General features: G+C 43.4%; 1 protein-coding gene across 2 annotated transcripts in view; it reads right to left on the minus strand.

The window, feature by feature from the left end:
* Window positions 1-252: 252 nt before the first annotated feature.
* Window positions 253-19,023, minus strand: part of LOC147024916 (phosphoglucomutase-like protein 5) — a 121,861-nt gene continuing 103,090 nt past the window's right edge. Inside the window, exon 11 of one of the 2 annotated variants that reach the window (XM_085885316.1) lies at window positions 253-7,716. In XM_085885316.1, coding sequence (XP_085741442.1) covers window positions 7,396-7,716 — 321 coding nt within the window. In that variant the 3' untranslated portion in view covers window positions 253-7,395. The remainder of the gene's footprint in view (window positions 7,717-19,023) is intronic. The other variant, XM_085885317.1, reaches the window with a different exon arrangement.

A 19,023-nucleotide genomic window follows, 5' to 3' on the forward strand; every position in this document is an offset into this window, starting at 1 on the left:
CTCAACATCATCATATTACAGATTGTTCCCCCCCCCCCACCCCACCCACCGACAGTGACACACACACTTCCATTTTGGCTGTAAACTTATACATGCAATTCTGACATGTGGAAAAAAATATCACCACCACTTATTCCTTTTCCCTTGTTATTCATCATCTAATAAGGCACTTGTATTGAATAGCATGCATTACATATTGATCAGAGCAACAAATAGTGATGATTGTACATGTATGCAAGAAGACAATCGATCGAACACTCACATCCTACTTTATTGGAGTTATTACATTTACAGGCAACAATATTTAGTTATTTCAGTGCTGTTTTGAGACCAGAAAGATACGTTGTTAATCTCACTTCTGATATAGGGTCAATGGATCAGAGCATAACAAATCATTCAGAAAAAAGTATTAAATATGGCTTTTGGAGATGTGTAGCACTGTTAGACATTGTCAAACGTAACATTTTGTATTAATGCCAAAAAGTTCCATCTTGGTTTTGTCAGACCACAAAACTTTTTGCCACATGACTTCAGAATCTCCAGAGTGGTTTTTTGCATACCTCAAATGGGACTCGAGGTGGGCTTTTTGAGTAACAGCTTCCTTCCTGCCACCCTACCATACAGGCCAGACTTTTGGAGTGCTTGGGATATTGTAATCAGATGCACACAGTGACCAGTCTTTGGCATAAAGGCATGTAGCTGTTTCAAAGTTGCCATTGGCCTCTTGGTGACCTCTCTGATCGGTCTCCTCCTTGCTTGGTCATCGAGTTTGGAGGGACAGCCTCATCTAGGCAGGGTCTTGGTGGTACCATACACCTTTCACTTCTTAATGATTATCTTGACTGTCCTCCAAAGGATATTCAAGGCCTTTGAAAATTTTTTATACCCATCCCCTGATCCGTGCCTTTCCAAAACTTTATCCCAGAAGTCTTTTGAAAGCACCTTGGCGATCATGGTTGAGTCGTTGCTGTGAAATGTACTACCCAGCAGAGGAAACCTGCAGGAACAGCTGATTTTATTCTGAAATAATCAGAATCACTACAATTTAACACAGGTGGAGGCCAATTAGCTTGTTGTGTGATTTTGAAGGTGATTGGTTACACTTGAGCTCATTTAGAATTGCTATTATTATAGGGGTGGACACTTATCCAACTAAGATATTCTAGTTTTGTATTTTCAATTAATTTTCTGAAATTTGTAGAATTTGTTTTTTTACTTGGTAGTTGTGGGTTCTGATGTGTAAATAAAATGTGGAAAAAGTCTGATTTAATGCAATTTAAATCCAGGCTAGAATGCAACAAAAGGTGAAACTTTTGAAAAGTGGGTGTATACTTTGTGTAGACACTGTAGGCAAGGATCATGTTCCGCAATAAAATTTTGCCTGTGCCACCAATAGCATCAAGGAAGACAATTCCTCCATCTTTACTGTCTATTTTACATCGAATGACGTCAAAAGCAGCAGCTTGATCAGCGTTCAGCTGTTGAGTTCACGGAAGGTAGTATTGGCATCTGGGTCTATCTCCTCAGCAGCAAGGTCAAGCTGACTGCGTTGGCTTGGATTTGATGGTGAAAGGCCAAAATCAACTGTCTTGTGGTTCTGCTGCTGAAGTCGGTCATCAAGATCACAGAGCAAGGTGTTCTCACTTGCAACTTGAAGAGCTTCATTGGTGAGACCTGGTTGTTTGCGGTGGAAGTGAAAATCCTGCACGAGATTGTCAAGGTGCTGTTGGCACAGGAGGAGTGGTTCTGTGGTCTCACAGAACAGCAGGATAATAATGAGCAGACTTCTCATGCTTAATGGTCTTTGTGCATTTGCACACTCAGCAAGACACTGGCACCATTCGTTGTCATCTTCAAGAAGATTGAGAAGCTGGCAGGATTGTTTGAATCTCTCACAAACTTTTCCATCAATCACTCGAAGATTCTGAAAACTTCTAGCACCAGTTATGTCGTGGAGCAGGAGATAGAGGTAGAACGTTTTTCCTTGGCTCTGATGTACAGACAACACTCTGCCTTTCATCTGAGGTTTGTTCCCTGGAGGTCTTGCTCACCATCTCAAGACCTTTGCTGCTGGTTACGAAGTGAAGTGTTCAGGAAAGTTACAATAAAGAATGTGATCTTCACAATAATTGGCAAAATTGTCTGCCAGTTTTTTGTCGGTTGCTGCTTCCAGGGCTTTCTCTGTGTTAGCTGGATTCAACATCACCCGCTGCTCATCTGGGAGGTGAACAGGAAGAGGATCAACAGCTGGTGTGCGGTCCTGTGTTGGGAATGCGAAGATCCTCCATGTTGCCTCAGATGCTCCAATGAAGCGACACTGCTCGTACTGTATGATCTTATCATTGCAATCATCCATGCCTACTCTCACGTGGTCCACATCAGCTTCAAAGGTGATGGTGGCCTGGTCAGAACTTTTGTAGATATACTTTTACAGGTACTTGACAGCTTTGATTGAAGCACAATATTCTATGTTGATATGGGCACAGTACTTCTGGAGCAGCCATGGATTGTCTGGAACAATGCTTCTGCTGTCAATGAGGATTGTCTTTCCTGCAAATGTCATTGGTGTATAGCGCCCACCATTGTCAAGAGACCTTTGATGATAAGTTGGATCGGAGTCATCTCCGATCATCATCTCCAAGCTTTGATTGAGCAGTGAAATATTTTGTAACGTCCTTTTCGCAGTGGCCATTGATCAAACGTGGACAGTTTGGCACCACACGATCCATGCATCATGAATTTCTTCACACAGTCCAATAGGTCCTGAGTACATGGGTTGGTTGGACGAGGTAGTTCAGCACTGATGACTCTGTACACATCCTGCCATGTGTGTTGTTCACCATAAAGAATGAACAGGAAGTGGCAACGAGGCAGGGCCCACTTCTGGAACTCAATGGTGTAGACATAGGCCTTCAAGTCACTAAGTACACCAGACTTGATTTCAGATAACAGCTGTTGTTGCTTCATCTTGAACACTCTAGCTGTGATGTCAGGATGTTCTGCAGTTGTTTAGTGTGGTTCAAGGTCGCTCACAATTTCCTCCCATTGGGCAAAACAGTTGCCGAACTTCAAGTCTGGTGTACTTTTCCATCAATCAAACTTTCGCACAATGGCCATGGCATCATGGTAGTGCTGAGCCATAAATCGTGGACCACCAGTGAAAGCGGCAGGCAGGACATGTGAAGTCCAGCACAGTCAGCATCACCAGCATGAACAGCATCTTGTAGGCCACTGTAAATTTCTGCGCGGAGGTTGTCCTGGTTGAAGCAGAAATATTCCAAGCACCCTGTTTCTATATTGGCCCACATGTCCACGCAGTACTGTTGGAACAGGCGGTTGCAGTAATGCATGATGTTGAAACTGTTTGCGCGCTTCATGATCACGTATGCATAGAAGTGTTTAGCTGTAATTGTGCCTTGACTCTGAAACTGAGAAATACCAAGGTGGAAGCCATTTGTACCCACAGGAAAGGGATCAGGTGACACAGCGGGTCATAGCTCCTGTGGGTGTCTGAAGTGTTGTCGGGTGTGATTTCCACCTCCTTGTGCCCTGTAGGTGCAAACCACTGTATGACTGTCTTGACTGCCTCTATCTTGATTTGGCAGGAGGATGGGAATTTCACTGCTGGTGGGCAGGTTAAAGCATCTGGCATGCTCTTCATCAGGCTGTTTGTTCACATGAATGGTGATGACAATGTTTTGAGGCGATGTCCCTTTGTCGATCAGCTCTTGAATGTTCAAAGATGACTGAAGATAGGCGTTTGGGCATTTTGTACAATCAGATTGAGTGTCCTAAAGACGTTCTTTTCTGTTTCCATCATGTCAGCTGCTCGGGGGTGTAACTTCAGTCGATGCTGAAGTTATTCTTCCACATCATGGAAATATGTCTGAAGGCTCATTTTATCTGTGTCTTGAGCGTTGCGTCGTGGACCAATCATACGGTATACTATGCCACTGATTCTGAAGTTAGCCATTCATTGGATGGTCACATCTGTGGTTTTCATTGTGGCCAAAGACAGGTGGTGCTTGCTGGTTGCATTGTTCTCCGTCAACAGATGATGTAGTTCATGAGGTGGAGCTGGTGTTGGTGGGATTTGAATTTTCTCAGAGAGACAGCATAATCCAAACTTTGTTGTGTTCAAAGTTCCACAAACATGCTTGCCCGTCCACATTTGAGCATGACAGTGTGCACAGTGTTCCTGCATCAGATCACAGGTGTGTTGTGCTGTGAAAAAGTCAACGTGATCAAGCTGCTCAATGTCATATTGTTGCGTGATCCGATGTAGGTTCATTCATCAAGCCTGATGTTCCTGTAAATGACTGGTAGTATAGAGGGCAGTGTGGTGACACTGATCCTGGTACTAAGTATCACAGGGACTTCTGGAGGCTGAATTGCATCACTGACATGGCAAGTCTGCTGTGACCTACTCAAAATGTTGGCACAGGCTTGTTGTAAATGTTTGTCAAGTTTTGCTTGACGTCGCTCAGGAATCATGTTGGCACAGGCTTGTCGTTGCTAAGCTGCACGATTGTTATCTTTTACCTGACATCACTCAGGACTCATGTTGGCACAGGTTTGTCATTGCTAAGCTGCATTTTGTTACAATTAATCTGACATCGCTCAGGAATCATGTTGGCACAGATTTGTCATTGCTAGGTTGCATGATTGTTACATTTCACCTAACATCGCTCAGGACTCATGTTGACACAGGTTTGTCATTGCTGATTTGCATGTTTGTCACATTTTGTTTGACATCGCTCAGGACTCATGTTGGCATGGGTTTGTCGTTGCTAAGTTGCATGTTTGTCGTGTTCTGCTTGGAAGACGTCCTTCAGGACACGTTGGCAGGGCCTGTCGCTTCCGAGTTTCATCTTTGTCAGGTTCAGCTTGATGTCGATTACGACTCATATTGGCCATAAGGTTTCTGGAGTGTAAGTCTGAAGGATTTGAAAGGGTAATTCGAAAGGGTTCTAATGTTTCTGAAGGGTTAGAATTCCAAATGGTAATTCTAAGGGATGGGAAGAGTGAATTCTAAAGGGGTTGAAAGTGTAATTCTAAAGCGTAATTCTAAAGCGTAATTCTAAAGGGATCTAAAGGGTAATTTCTAAAGGGTTATTTGAAAGGGTTATTTGGGATCTAAAGGGTCTCAGGGTCATTAAGTGTCTGAAGGGTCTTAGTGTTATAAATTGAGGGTATTCGGGGTCTCAAGGGTCTTTGGGTTAAAAGGGGTCTGAATGGTCTTTTGAGTCTTATGGGTCTTAAGGTTATTGGAGTCTTGAGGATATTGAGGATCTTAAAGGTCTTGGGGGTCTTCAAGGGTTGTAGGGGGGTCTTAAGGCCCTGTCACACCATGACGATTTAGCCAGCGTATGCCGACGTATGAAAAATTTGTCTAAAACGCTGGCACACGTCGAATACGTTATGGGTAAGTTTGTATACATTAAGAGCACGCTAGCATATGTCGTAGTATGCTGGCATACGTCGTAGTACGCTGGCATATGTCGTAGTATGCTGGCATACGTCGTAGTACGCTGGCATACGTCGTAGTACGCCGAGCTCGTTGACAAATTTTAACATGCTTGAAATTTTTCGACGTATGGCAGCGTATGACTCACTCGTTCCGCATACGCTGGCCATAAGTTGTAGGCACGTTACGCGATCGTTGACACACGTTACTTGTACGTTACTCATAAGTCGAAACACGTCGAGGTAATGGTTAGCGTCAGTGTTCTGGACTCCCTGGTTTATTTATTTATTTATTTATTTTTCTTCGGCATGACGGTGATGTCGACACTTCGATTTCTAGTGCGGTTATAATATAATATAATTAATACGCTGCCGCTCAACGATTTAAATCATAACCGCACTAGAAATCAAAGTGTCAACATCACTGTCATACCGAAGAAGAAAAAAAAAAAAAAAAAAAAAAAACAGGGAGTCTGGAACACTGACACTAAACATTACCTCGACGTGTTTCGACTTATGAGTAACTTACAAGTAACGTGTGTCGACGTGTGTCAACGATCGCGTAACGTGCCTACAACACGTTACTCATAGGTTAGAAATAAGTTTCGGGAATGCTAAACATTACCTCGACGTGTTTCGACTTATTGTTTGTGTGCATGATATCTCAAAAATTGGTGGACGGATGTGGATGAAATTTTGTGGACAGGTTGGGTGTGTGACGAGGCCAAATTCTTTCAATTATATTGAACATCCGGATCCAGATCTGATAATTTTTTAAGTGATTCTTCACCATTGAGAGATGAGGCTAAAAATGATACATAGCACGATATCTCAAAAAGTTTTGGATGGATTCGGACGAAACTCGGTGGACTTGTTGGGTGTGTGGCAAGGACTAAATGCTTCGAATTTGGTGAAGATCCGAATCCGAATTACGAAAATTATTTAATTTTTAAAGTGATTCTTCACCATTGAGAGAGAGGGCTAAACCGATACATAGCATGATATTTTAAAAATATATTGGGCCCGATATGTTCTCGTGGATCAGGCTTTACGTGTCGGAGGTATGCGCTCTACCGAGTGCCCTTCTAGTTCCGTGCATGCATTTGATCGAAACGAAATGATCGAATACCCACATGATTCTTGTTTGCCTAACTTGTATATGGAGGCCTGGTTGAACACACAAGCATTGCAACTTGGGTCTTTCTCCGGCTCGACAAGATGGACCAGGTGGATACGAACTGAGGATTCCGCCAGCAGTATGATGATTGGGTACCGGTGAGAACCACACAGCAGAAACGGGAATTGGCAATGCGGTGTGCAACCATACATATGAAGATGTAGTAAAAAAAAAATTGTTTTCCCCTTTTTTATTACAGTTACTGAATGACAGAAGACATTTCACTGAAAAAGCGCAATTGTTGATAATTATACATTCGCTAACCTCCCCACTACTCACGGTTTAACTTTTTTAATTGATTTCCAAAACCACGACGATGATATGCAGAAGCACATGATATTCCATGAAGAAGAAATTGCCATCCATACATGGTTTTTCTTTCAATTTAGGAAACGTTTCACAACTAGTGTTGTATAAATATAAGGGGTATATATTTTTTCAGTCTGCAAATATGATGGAATTTGTGACCACCCAACCCTGTGACCACTGCCCCCCCCCCCCGCCCACCCCAACACTCCCCAATATGCTTTCCTTCCCTACTCTTCTGTCTCTCTCCCCCAAAACGAATTTCCATTACTCTCCCTTCTGTTCCTTTTTTCTACATTCATTTTATGAATTTAGCCCCCCTGCACCACCACAATGAGTACATTTTAAATATATAGCCCCCTCAGTGTATTTTGGGGGGTTTTCTCGCACAACTTCTCTCACACAAGTGCATGTCAGGAAAGAAAACTTTTACGTGGAAATAAAGTTCATCCAACGCATTCCTGTATTTTGTATTTCCTCACGGAATCAACTCCCACCTTGCCGCAGATAAAGTTTGTTCTGACTGATGAAATTCCACCACTACCACAACGACCTCCTCTGAGTGCACCGCATAGAAGTGTTATGGACAGGCTGAGTCTACAGGGATTCAAGTGATGACATTCGGTCCGGTCCTTCCGAGCCTTTCGTTGATTCCCGAGATCTTGAGGGCAATTGCAACCAGAGGAGCCAGCACCACCTGCGGGACAGCGGTGCATGTCGTTAGGGTGCGGGTGTTGAGACAATTCCCAAAGAACACGAGCTGCTGTCTGGGGGAGGAAAAGAAAGTAGACGCTGACACGCTTGACTCAACGGAAAATTCTACCTTTCCTCATTTTATCCGACAAGGCCACAAGCTTTCTATTTCATCTCCATTACTCTCCACTCATGGCGTTTTACAGGTGTGTTCTCTTTTCCTCACTACCTACTACTCTTGTTAAACCAAGCTGGCTGCTCCTTTGTTACCTTTATTTTGGTAATAAAACTTCAACAACTTTCATTTCCTTCTTATACCTTCTGTGCCTGCTATCTTGTGCTTTCTGTACCTGCCAATCTTATACCTTCTGTACCTGCCAATCTTATACCTTCTGTACCTGCCAATCTTATACCTTTTGTATCCGACAATCTTATACCTTCTGTACCTGCCAATCTTATACCTTCTGTACCTGCCAATCTTATACCTTTTGTATCTGACAATCTTATACCTTCTGTACCTGCCAATCTTATACCTTCTGTACCTGCCAATCTTATACCTTTTGTATCTGACAATCTTATACCTTTTGTATCCGACAATCTTATACCTTCTGTACCTGCCAATCTTATACCTTTTGTATCCGACAATCTTATACCTTCTGTACCTGCCAATTGTATACCTTCTGTACCTGCCCAACTTATACCTTCTGCACCTGCCCATTTTGTGCTTTCTTTACCTGCCAATTTTATACCTTCTGTACCTGCTAATCTTATACCTTCTGTACCTGCCAATCTTATACCTTTTGTATCCGACAATCTTATACCTTCTGTACCTGCCAATCTTATACCTTCTGTACCTGCCAATTTTATACCTTCCGTACCTGCCAATTTTATACCTTCCGTACCTGCCAATTTTATACCTTCTGTACCTGCCCATCTTGTGCTTTCTGTACCTGCTAATCTTATACCTTCTGTACCTGCTAATCTTATACCTTCTGTACCTGCTAATCTTATACCTTCTGTACCTGCCAATCTTATACCTTTTGTATCCAACAATCTTATACCTTCTGTACCTGCCAATTGTATACCTTCTGTACCTGCCCAACTTATACCTTCTGCACCTGCCCATTTTGTGCTTTCTTTACCTGCCAATCTGATAACTTCTGTACCTGCCCATCTTGTGCTTTCTGTACCTGTCAATATTGTACCTTCTGTACCTGTCAATCTTATACCTTCCATACCTGCCAATCTTATACCTTCTGTACCTGCCAATCTTATACCTTTTGTATCTGACAATCTTATACCTTCTGTACCTGCCAATTGTATACCTTCTGTACCTGCCCAACTTATACCTTCTGCACCTGCCCATTTTGTGCTTTCTTTACCTGCCAATTTTATACCTTCTGTACCTGCCCATCTTGTGCTTTCTGTACCTGTCAATATTGTACCTTCTGTACCTGTCAATCTTATACCTTCTGTACCTGCCAATCTTATACCTTTTGTATCTGACAATCTTATACCTTCTGTACCTGCCAATTGTATACCTTCTGTACCTGCCCAACTTATACCTTCTGCACCTGCCCATTTTGTGCTTTCTTTACCTGACAATCTTATACCTTCTGTACCTGCCAATTGTATACCTTCTGTACCTGCCCAACTTATACCTTCTGCACCTGCCCATCTTGTGCTTTCTTTACCTGCCAATTTTATACCTACTGTACCTGCCAATTTTATACCTTCTGTACCTGCCAATTTTATACCTTCTGTACCTGCCAATTTTATACCTTCTGTGCCTGCCAATTTTATACCTTCCGTACCTGCCAATTTTATACCTTCCGTACCTGCCAATTTTATACCTTCTGTGCCTGCCAATTTTATACCTTCCGTACCTGCCAATTTTATACCTTCTGTACCTGCCCATCTTGTGCTTTCTGTACCTGTCAATATTGTACCTTCTGTACCTGTCAATCTTATACCTTCTAGATCTGTCAATGTTATACCTTCTGTACCTGTTAATCTAACAATTTCTGTATCTGCCGATCATGCACCTTCTCTTCCTGCTCATCTTATACCTTCTGTTCCTGTAAGGCCTGGACATAAAACCGCAAATCAAGGATAACATCATGATTTGTCTTCTGAAAATATTCTTCACTGGCAAGATAGCTCAACTGTACTGCTGGGTTTGATTTCTGACAGAATTCTATTGGAACTTAAACTGCGACTTTGTGAAGAGCCAATGGAGATCAATATTATTGACCAAGTCATCCTTCACAGAAGAAGATAATCCAGCTGTCGTGTGTGCTTGCATTAGCTTATCTAATGTAATTTTCATGAAGAGTAGGTGTTTGGGCCTGCACCAAGGCCAAAGTTCTAAATTTCTTGGATGGTTGAGTGTTTAATGGAACACCTTTCCTCATTAGGACCCATCCGGGTCTCACGGCAACTACCGCAGCAGATCTATGAAATTCCATGATTACTGAACCACAATTGTGTGTTCAAATCAGATAAGATATTCCAGTTAACAGCTATCTACATATTGTTTTCGCAAATTGATCGAATATTTAACCGGTCCCACACACGTATCCCACACTTTTCTCTTTTTGTACTCCTCTTTTCTCTGCTCAGTTCACTTGTTTTTTTTTTTCTCTCCTCTCCCCTCTCTTTTCTTCTCCTCTTTTAATTCAATGTTCTTCTCAGTTTTCTCCCCCATATATCTCCGAACATGCATATAACTGTCGAGGTTTACTTACTGACCCGATAACTTCTTTCAATGTCACCGAGCATTTGACACAGCTGTATGGCATCTGGTTCGAACCAAACCAAGCTCCAGTTTGTTGTCATACCAACTAAGTATGACACACTTGAAACACTGCACAACATCTGCATTTTAAATGTCTCCTCAGACCCATGCACATTGTGGAAGTAACTATATCTCAAACCTTTATTATACACAAGCCTGAAAAAGAATCAGCAAGCTCGTCTCGTCAGCATGTTTTCTACTTGCAAGCTGTTTTCCTCCAACATAGCACCCTGGGTCGGGTCTTTTCTGGTCTATATCAAAGACTTCTCTGCATCTCTAAACCACATTGTCTCATCACCATCGGCCAAACCTTCTACAACATACAATGTACTCGCAGCAAGCATTTCTCTACAAAGTCGAATGCCAAACTTTGGGCGTCATTCAAATCTCTCGTCAGACCAATGAGGCTTGAGGCGAACCGACAGCTTTGTTTAAAAAAAATAAAAAATTGTCGACTCATGAAAGAACAGAAAACAATGGGGAGTAATGTATTGACAAACAAAATGGGACAAAGGGAAAACAGTGGGACAACAACAAATGGAAGCAAAGTATAGTAAGGAGAGAAATTGCAGAAAAGTGGCAACAGGGACTCAGATGGTGTCCTCAAGCTCAACAGTGAGAGAGAGAGAGAGAGAGAGAGAGAGAGAGAGAGAGAGAGAGAGAGAGAGAGAGAGAGAGAGAGAGAGAGAGAGAGAGAGAGAGAGAGAGAGAGAGAGAGATAGCAGAGCAGACCACATAAGACTCCATTTTGATGCAAGATTCCAATGAGATTGAGGGGGTTAGATTCCAGGGTCTCAACGGAGGCCAGATGGAAAGCAGCAGCAACAGTTGACAGTGAGGAGTCATACTCCATAACAGTCCAGATGAAAGCTTGGTATACTGTTTTAAGCTATGGATGGCAGAGGAAGGCCTTCATCTGCAGAGAATTCTGAGGTGGTGGAGTGTTTTTGAGGCCAGCTTGGTGATATGATCCATATGTTCCACTTCACTACCTATGGCATCCAAGGGCACCTCCACACATGGATTACTGATTTCATATACTCTTGTAGCCAATGGGTTGCTCTCAATAGGATCATCTAATCTCCTCTCCTCTCCATCTTTATCTATTTGTTGATGACTCCCCCCACTGCCGCAAAATCCATCAGCCTTCAGATAGACATGGAGCAGCTCCTTTCCTTTCTGCAGAACCTGATACAATCACGAGCTGGTCGAACACTTGGAACATGTTTTTCAATCTTGACAAATCTCACACACTCACTCCCTATATCCAAAAGGACCATCTGACGAACCCTACAAATGTACTTTCTTAACAACCCTCTGAATGGAGTACAGTCACTCATTCTCTTGGGCCTTACTGTCAGTCATGATCTTCCTTAGGTAAACCACATTACGAAGTTGGCCTCCAAGCCCAGTCTCTGACTGGGCATCCTCCATCGTGCAATGTCTTTCCTTGGCACACCTGAATTTTTATCCACCTACAAGGCTTTATTCTACAGCTTGATGGAGTACCCCCTCTGAGCTGGCTCCCCTGTCACATCTTTTTCAGCTTGACCCTGTGGAAAACAAGGCCTTCAAGATTATTGGAATCTCCTGTGATTAAGCTGTTGCTGGGCCTATCACTTTCACATCGCAGACAGGTCGATGATCTCTTACTTCTACCATCTCCTTTCTGGTCTTGCACCCATTTCCCACGACCTGTGCTATCTCTCCCCCTCCCCCCTCCACCCAAGTTTCCAAGTTTCTGCAGGGTGTACATGGTCTGCCCGTAAACCCCTTCTGGTGAAACTTACAAAATCCAGAATCACTGCAGGCTCACCTCCACTCATTCATTCCTCTTTTTCAAATTGGTAGAACCAACTTCCTCAGTCTCTTCAATCTCATTCTTCCCTCCAAGGCTTCAAGGCAGCTGTTCACCGCCATTTCAGGTTGTTGTTGTATCATGTGCAGCCTGTGGCTGCTGATTGGATATTGTTTTGGAAGTGTGGCTGGGCCGCTGATGCAGTGCCACTATTACCAGAAAGCTTGTACTCATTTTTCCGACCTCGGAAGGATGACAGGCTAAGTCAACCCACCTGGTGTTATTTCAACAGAACGACAGGGGCTCAAACTCAAGATCTGATGATGTTAAGCCAGCCACCTTAACCGTTAAGCCAACACCAGACTTACCATCTCGGGTCCATTAAATGTCTGATTAAAATGCCAGACATGCGGTGCCTTTGTGGATCTCTGAAGACCACCAGGGAGACAGCCACTCTCAAATGTACATGATTTGAGGAGTCATGACGAGGAGAGGAAGAGTGGGGAAGTGAAAAATGATCAAGTCAATTCGAGAGTGGCAGCCAGTAGGGAAAATATGGGTTGGGAATCCAACAGATTGGGTGAGACCAGAAGTGTCAAAAAAGGTCATGGCTACAACACCATGTACAATGGTGTGGGTACCGATATCAACACAGCTGAAATTTGAAGTTACTGTGATTACATATATAATGATGGCTAAAAAGTGGCAGGAGAGCTTAGTTGGTAGTGTACTTCCCATTTAGCCGCATGGTCGAGGTTAGTTCCCCGATAATGTTGGAATTATCTTACAATAAATAGGGTGTGGATGTTAAAGTTCTCATTCTTTAGAAAGCAGTATGTCATTGTGTGCTGGTACCCCCTTTCAAATTCTCTGTTAAGCTTAGGACTAACTGCAGTAAGTGGGAGTGCTTGAATGTATGCAGGACATCGGTATGATGATCATCATCACCACGAGTATCGATTCTGTCAAAACATCTTTTGTGGCTGAGAACCAACTTTGAGCAGAATATTATTCTGTCCATCACATTGTGCTTTAGGTTAGGGGAGGAATTTGGCCAAGGGACCAGCAAACAATGGCTTACTTTTTCAAAATGTACAGTGAGACCTTTAACATTCATCAGCATATTCTGGACACCTGTTGTACCCTCTGAAGGACAGAAAACCCTCCGATGCAACGCCCTGCCCACGGTCAACAAACGTTTACAAACAGCCATTAAGGTGACAATTTACAGTTGGGTCAGGAATCAGACTCAGACGAGACAGCTCAAAGTCTAGTCTGCTCTGTCTGACCTGTCCTTTCAGCCCCATGCTGGATTAAATTGCCTCAAATTACTGGGGGCAATGAAAACGGATGTTTTTCCAAAAAACACGTATCTGGAGAATTGGGGTCGGTAGGTAGAGAATTTCTATACATACACGTGTACACACACACACACACACACACACACACATTATATGAGCATTTACCATTATGGCTATCTGATAGGGTGTATGCTTGGTGTTGGCTTAATGGTTAAGGTGGTGGGCTTGGGATCCCAGGATCCTGAGTTATTGGTTGTTGATTTAATACCAGGTGGGGTTGACTCTGCCTGTTATCCTTCCAAGGTTGGCAAAATGAGTACCAGCTTGCTGGTTACCTGCATCGGAGTGGTGACCTGTCCAGGATTGTGCCCAATAGCCCAGGAGACTGCTTAGGCAGCACCAACGCTCTGCACAGAGTGTAATCGCAATGGATGGATGGATGGATGGATAGGGTGTAATCTGTGAATAATTTAAGACCTATAATCGTCTCAGCTCCCAGTCTTAATTTGTAAACACTGCTATTATAAATGATAGAACAGATTGATACCATGATGTCGATCACCCATTTGTCCTGCCATCATAGAACCGGAAATGGTTGAAATAACCCCGAGACTTCTGAAGACAATGGAAGTGGTCGAAAACACGTCATAGTCTCGGGAAGAACTGTGTCGGCGAGAAAGATATGGTTGGTCATGTTACAGGACAACTGCATGAACAACTGAGTGACAGAATGGTGGTCCTTTTGGCTAAATATGTAAATGTTTATCACTAAATCTTTTTGCCATGGCTAGCAAGACGATGGTATTTTGCAATCGCTGGATATGTGAAGGGAAATACGTCGGTTCCTAATTTCCACCGACGAAACGTGTATGCATGCTGAGGCCAGAAGCTGCCTGGGACTGTAGAGCATGGCTTGGCCTGGAGCGGTTAAATTTATATCGGAGAGTGAACAATTTTATGACTGAGAGTCTAAATGTCACGATGAATGAAGTCAATGTCGTAAGATTTCAATAACTTGTATCCACTGGTCGTGTAGAGTCCGTTAATAGTAATACTGTTACGAATCTGGAAGCCATTTGCACCCAAACGGACAGCAGTCCCTAAGCTTAGTTATTTCGATAAGCATGTGTTTATAGTTAGAATCCTTCCTTCTGTCTCATGGGAATTTTGTGTGTGCGCTACGAGTTATTTTATAGTTGGAATTTATACATCAACCACAACAACAACAGCGGCACCGTCGCCTCGCTCCACCGTCGCCATTGCGCACATGGCCTTAGGTGAGGAGGTAGGCGGAGCGACAATCGCTTCAGCTCCGACTCCGCCCCAGAAAGGTGGGAGTTGCCCCGCCTACCGTGGGCCTGTCCAATGAGGGACGGCCAGCGAATCGCACGAGGCAACCGTCCAATCAGGAGGCGAGTGGCGAGGAAAGAAACACCTCCCACCTCAAGAGAGCCAGAGTGATCGGCGCGTTCGATCTGACGGTCTGGGTCTGCCTCGCCTGGTGTCGCCCAATCAGGGAAAGCCTCCAGACTTGATTGCCGTCTCCTCGTCATCTCTCACCTCGTCCGTCTTCGTGCTGGCTGGCGACCGTCGCTCCTTCCCTCGTCCCTGGTGCTTGGTGCTGCGTTGTGGTGGTGGGTTCGAGTCCCACCACCGGACAAGCTCGACCAGACCGCATGAGGCGGACAGAAGCAAGAGTAGGCTCCTGCCCTCAGCTCGCCTTTCCCTCCTGAGCAGAGGAACCGAATAAAGACCCCACGGGGTCCATTTCATGTGTGTGTGTGTGTGCGTGTGTGTGTGTGTGTGTGTGTGTGTGTGTGTGTGTGTGTGTGTGTGTGTGTGTGTGTGTGTGTGTGTGTGTGTGTGTGTCTGGCTGTGTGTGTGGCACCAGTCTGATAAGTAGAACTGTTCAGTGCTTTTGCTCATTGTACACTGCCTGCCTGGTATTCGTGATTAAGTCTGCACTGTGTCTTATTATTGTAAATAAATATCTGTTAAATGTTCCAGTTCGTTGCCTGTCGTTTCTACCATTGGCCCAGCATGATGCGTATTGAGAATTAGTGAGGCCGTTTGGCTCAGTAAGTTGTCATTGGGACCGGCGCGGCTCTGGTAACTCCCGCTCGGTACGCCAGATCCGAGTCGGTACACGCGACTCGGTTCGGACAGAGTCGGCCGAGGGTGTGGTTTCCCAAGTAGCTAGATAGCGTGAGTACTCATATAGGTAAATTGGAATAGACAAGTGGACCCTACCTCACGCCGTCAAAATATTGGCGACCACGGTCCTTTAAGTGGTCCGTCGACTCCGGAGTTATCCGGGGTGACGACCTTTCAATTCCGGTGTTCGGTAGGAGACGGCCCAACTGCTCCGTCTGGCATTCGTCCTCGCTACCGAACCCGGCACCACAACAATACAATGCCTTAGTCGTAATCAGTTTATAACTTCACAAAAATCAAAACGACCATGGCATCGGAAGAGTAGAAGATAAACATATCATACATATCATCCTTACATGAGAAAAGTGATATAAATGCTGGACTATTATCAGAAATAAATGTCGTGGAAACGTCAGAGTCCCAAATCACGTAAAAAAAAAACAAAAAACAAAAAAAACATGGGCCAGGCCTGGTGCTCTCTCATCTCCTCTATCACTTCCTCTCCAAGGGCCAGAAAAATGCACATCTCAGTGCTCATTGGTCAACAAAGGTCATGTGTGTTCATCTTGAGCACATGCATGGTAAACAAGCTGAACATGTATGCATGTATGACAAAAAAAGAAAAGAATGCTTGTTATGATCGTTTCCCATTTACAAGATATGGTGAAGACGTGAAAGGAAACACATTTCCGAAAACCTATTTGCAATGAGTCACGACACATGCACTGTTGCAGAAAACTTGGCTGAACTATTCTTGAGGGACAGCATCAAACATAAGTGGCCACTACAAATTCTGATTGGCCTCAACAATCGCACTGCGGAGTCAATAGAGTGACGCAAGAGGGCGACATTTTATCGAGCTGCGTGTGGTGCTCCAGTGATCACTCAAAGAGGCTGGGTGGTTGGGCTGTTTTGGTTGTTGCTGTTGTGAGAACTATGCTGGTCATGTCTGGCAAACGGACAAGCTTTCCAAAGACCATTCCATTGTGCCAAGAAAATCATCAAGCAATCATTTTTGAGATAGGCACCACTGCACGTTGAAAAATAACTTTCATTTGTCGTTGCATGCCATTTGAGGACATCTATTTAATAGGTATGTAGAATTGAGTCAGGGATTCAGGTCTAAATGTGCAGGGTGTATCCATAGGGGGAAGGGTGTGGTTGGATTGGCAGATGTAAAGGCCCAGTCACACCTTGACGTTTTAGCCAGGAATGGCAACGTATAAAAATGCACGTAAAACGTTTGCGTACGCTGAAGTTTTGAGGTTTTTTTTTTTAAGTATTGGTCGTATCCATAACGTGTTGGTCGTATGCATAACGTATTAGTAACGGGCACAGAACGTTTCGTTGTGTTAAAGATAACTTATACCAACGAATGCTTAGCCTGTTGTCGGCGTTCACAACCTATGCCCAACGATAGTTTAACCTAGTCAAAGCGCGCTGCACGTATCGTCGACGAACTCGTGGTGTTCTCTGTTAAAAACCTGCCGCACGCCGATTTAAATCATAACCGCCTGAAAATTGGAAGTGTCAACATCGCAGTCACACCTTGACGATTTAGCCAGCGTATGCCGACCTATGAAAATGTGTCTAAAACGCTGGGACACGTCGAATACGGTATGGGTAAGTTGTGTATACGTTAGGAGCACGATGAAAAACAATGAAGTACGCTGGCATATTACGTGGTATGTCTAGTACGTCGTGAAATTTCAAGCATGCTGAAAATTTTACGACGTACTCGACGTATGGCGAACAATTTCCGCATACGCTGGCATAAGTTCACGGCACGCTCCGCAATCGTTTACACACGTCGGCCACACGTTACTTGTAAGTTACTCATAAGTCGAAACACGTCGAGGTAATGTTTAGCATACCCGAAACTTAATTTTTAACCTACGAGTAACGTGCTTTGAACTTATTAGTAGCGTGCTTTGAACCTATGTGTAACGTGCTTTGAACCTATGAGTAGCGTGCTTTGAACCTATGTGTAACGTATCTCAAACGCACATTGGCGTATGTAGACGTATTTGTTTGATGTCTTCCGGACGACCACAGAACTTACTGAAAGCGTTTCTAACTTACAGCTACCGTATAATGGCGTATTGGCAGCGTTTAGGGGAATTGGTATATACAAATGGGCTTCACAAGAGGAACCCGTCAGTGTTCCAGACTCCATGTTGAGTAGATGTCAGTGGCAGTAGCAGTAGTAGTAGTAGTAGTAGTAGTAGTAGTAGTAGTGGTAGTAGTAGTAGTTCGAGAGAATTTAGTGATGTCGATGTTATTAGTAGTAGTAGTAGTAGTAGTAGTAGTAGTTCGAGAGAATTTAGTGATGTCGATGTTAGTAGTAGTAGTAGTAGTAGTAGCAGTAGTAGTAGTTCGAGAGAATTTAGTGATGTCGATGTTATTAGTAGTAGTAGTAGCAGTTCGAGAGAATTTAGTGATGTCGATGTTATTAGTAGTAGAAGTAGTAGTTCGAGAGAATTTAGTGATGTCGATGTTATTAGTAGTAGTTGTAGTAGTTCGAGAGAATTTAGTGATGTCGATGTTGGTAGTAGTAGTAATTCGAGAGAATTTAGTGTTGTCAATGTTAGTAGTAGTTGTAGTATTAGTATTAGTAGTAGCAGTAGTAGTAGCAGTAGTAGTTCGAGAGAATTTAGTGATGTCGATGTTAGTAGTATTAGTAGTAGTGTTAGTAGTGGCAGTAGTAGTAGCAGTAGTAGTTCGAGAGAATTCAGTGATGTCAATGTTAGTAGTAGTAGTAGTAGTAGTAGTAGTAGTAGTATCAGTAGTAGTAGTTCGAGAGAATTTAGTGATGTCGATGTTGGTAGTAGTAGTAGTAGTAGTAGTAGTAGTAGTAGTTGGAGAGAATTTACTGATGTCGATGTTGGTAGTAGTAGTAGTAGTAGTAGTAGTAGTAGTAGTAGTAGTACTTTCAAGTAGCGTGTTGCAAAGTGTGAACAACGTTCGTGTAGCGTGCTTACAAAACGTTACTCATAGGTTAGAAATAAGTTTCAGGTACGCTAAACATTACCTCAACGCGTTTCGACTTATGAGTAACTTACAAGTAACGTGTGTCGACGTGTGTCAACGATCGCATAACGTGCCTACAACTTATGGCCAGTGTAGCGGAACGTGTGAGTCATACGCCGGCATACGTCGTAAAATTTCAAGCATGAACAAATTCGAGGAAAACCCAAAAGTACAACGTTTAAAGCCAGCGTACAACGACGTATGGCAGTGTTTTTCAGCGTGCTCTCAATGTTATCAAAACTTACCCATAACGTATTCAACGTGTGCCAGCGTTTTAGACAAATTTTCAAAAAATCGGCAT

Source organism: Eptatretus burgeri, chromosome 6 (genome assembly GCF_056783735.1).
Source record: "Eptatretus burgeri isolate ZD-2024b chromosome 6, Ebu_testis_v1, whole genome shotgun sequence".
Lineage (NCBI taxonomy): Eukaryota > Metazoa > Chordata > Myxini > Myxiniformes > Myxinidae > Eptatretus > Eptatretus burgeri.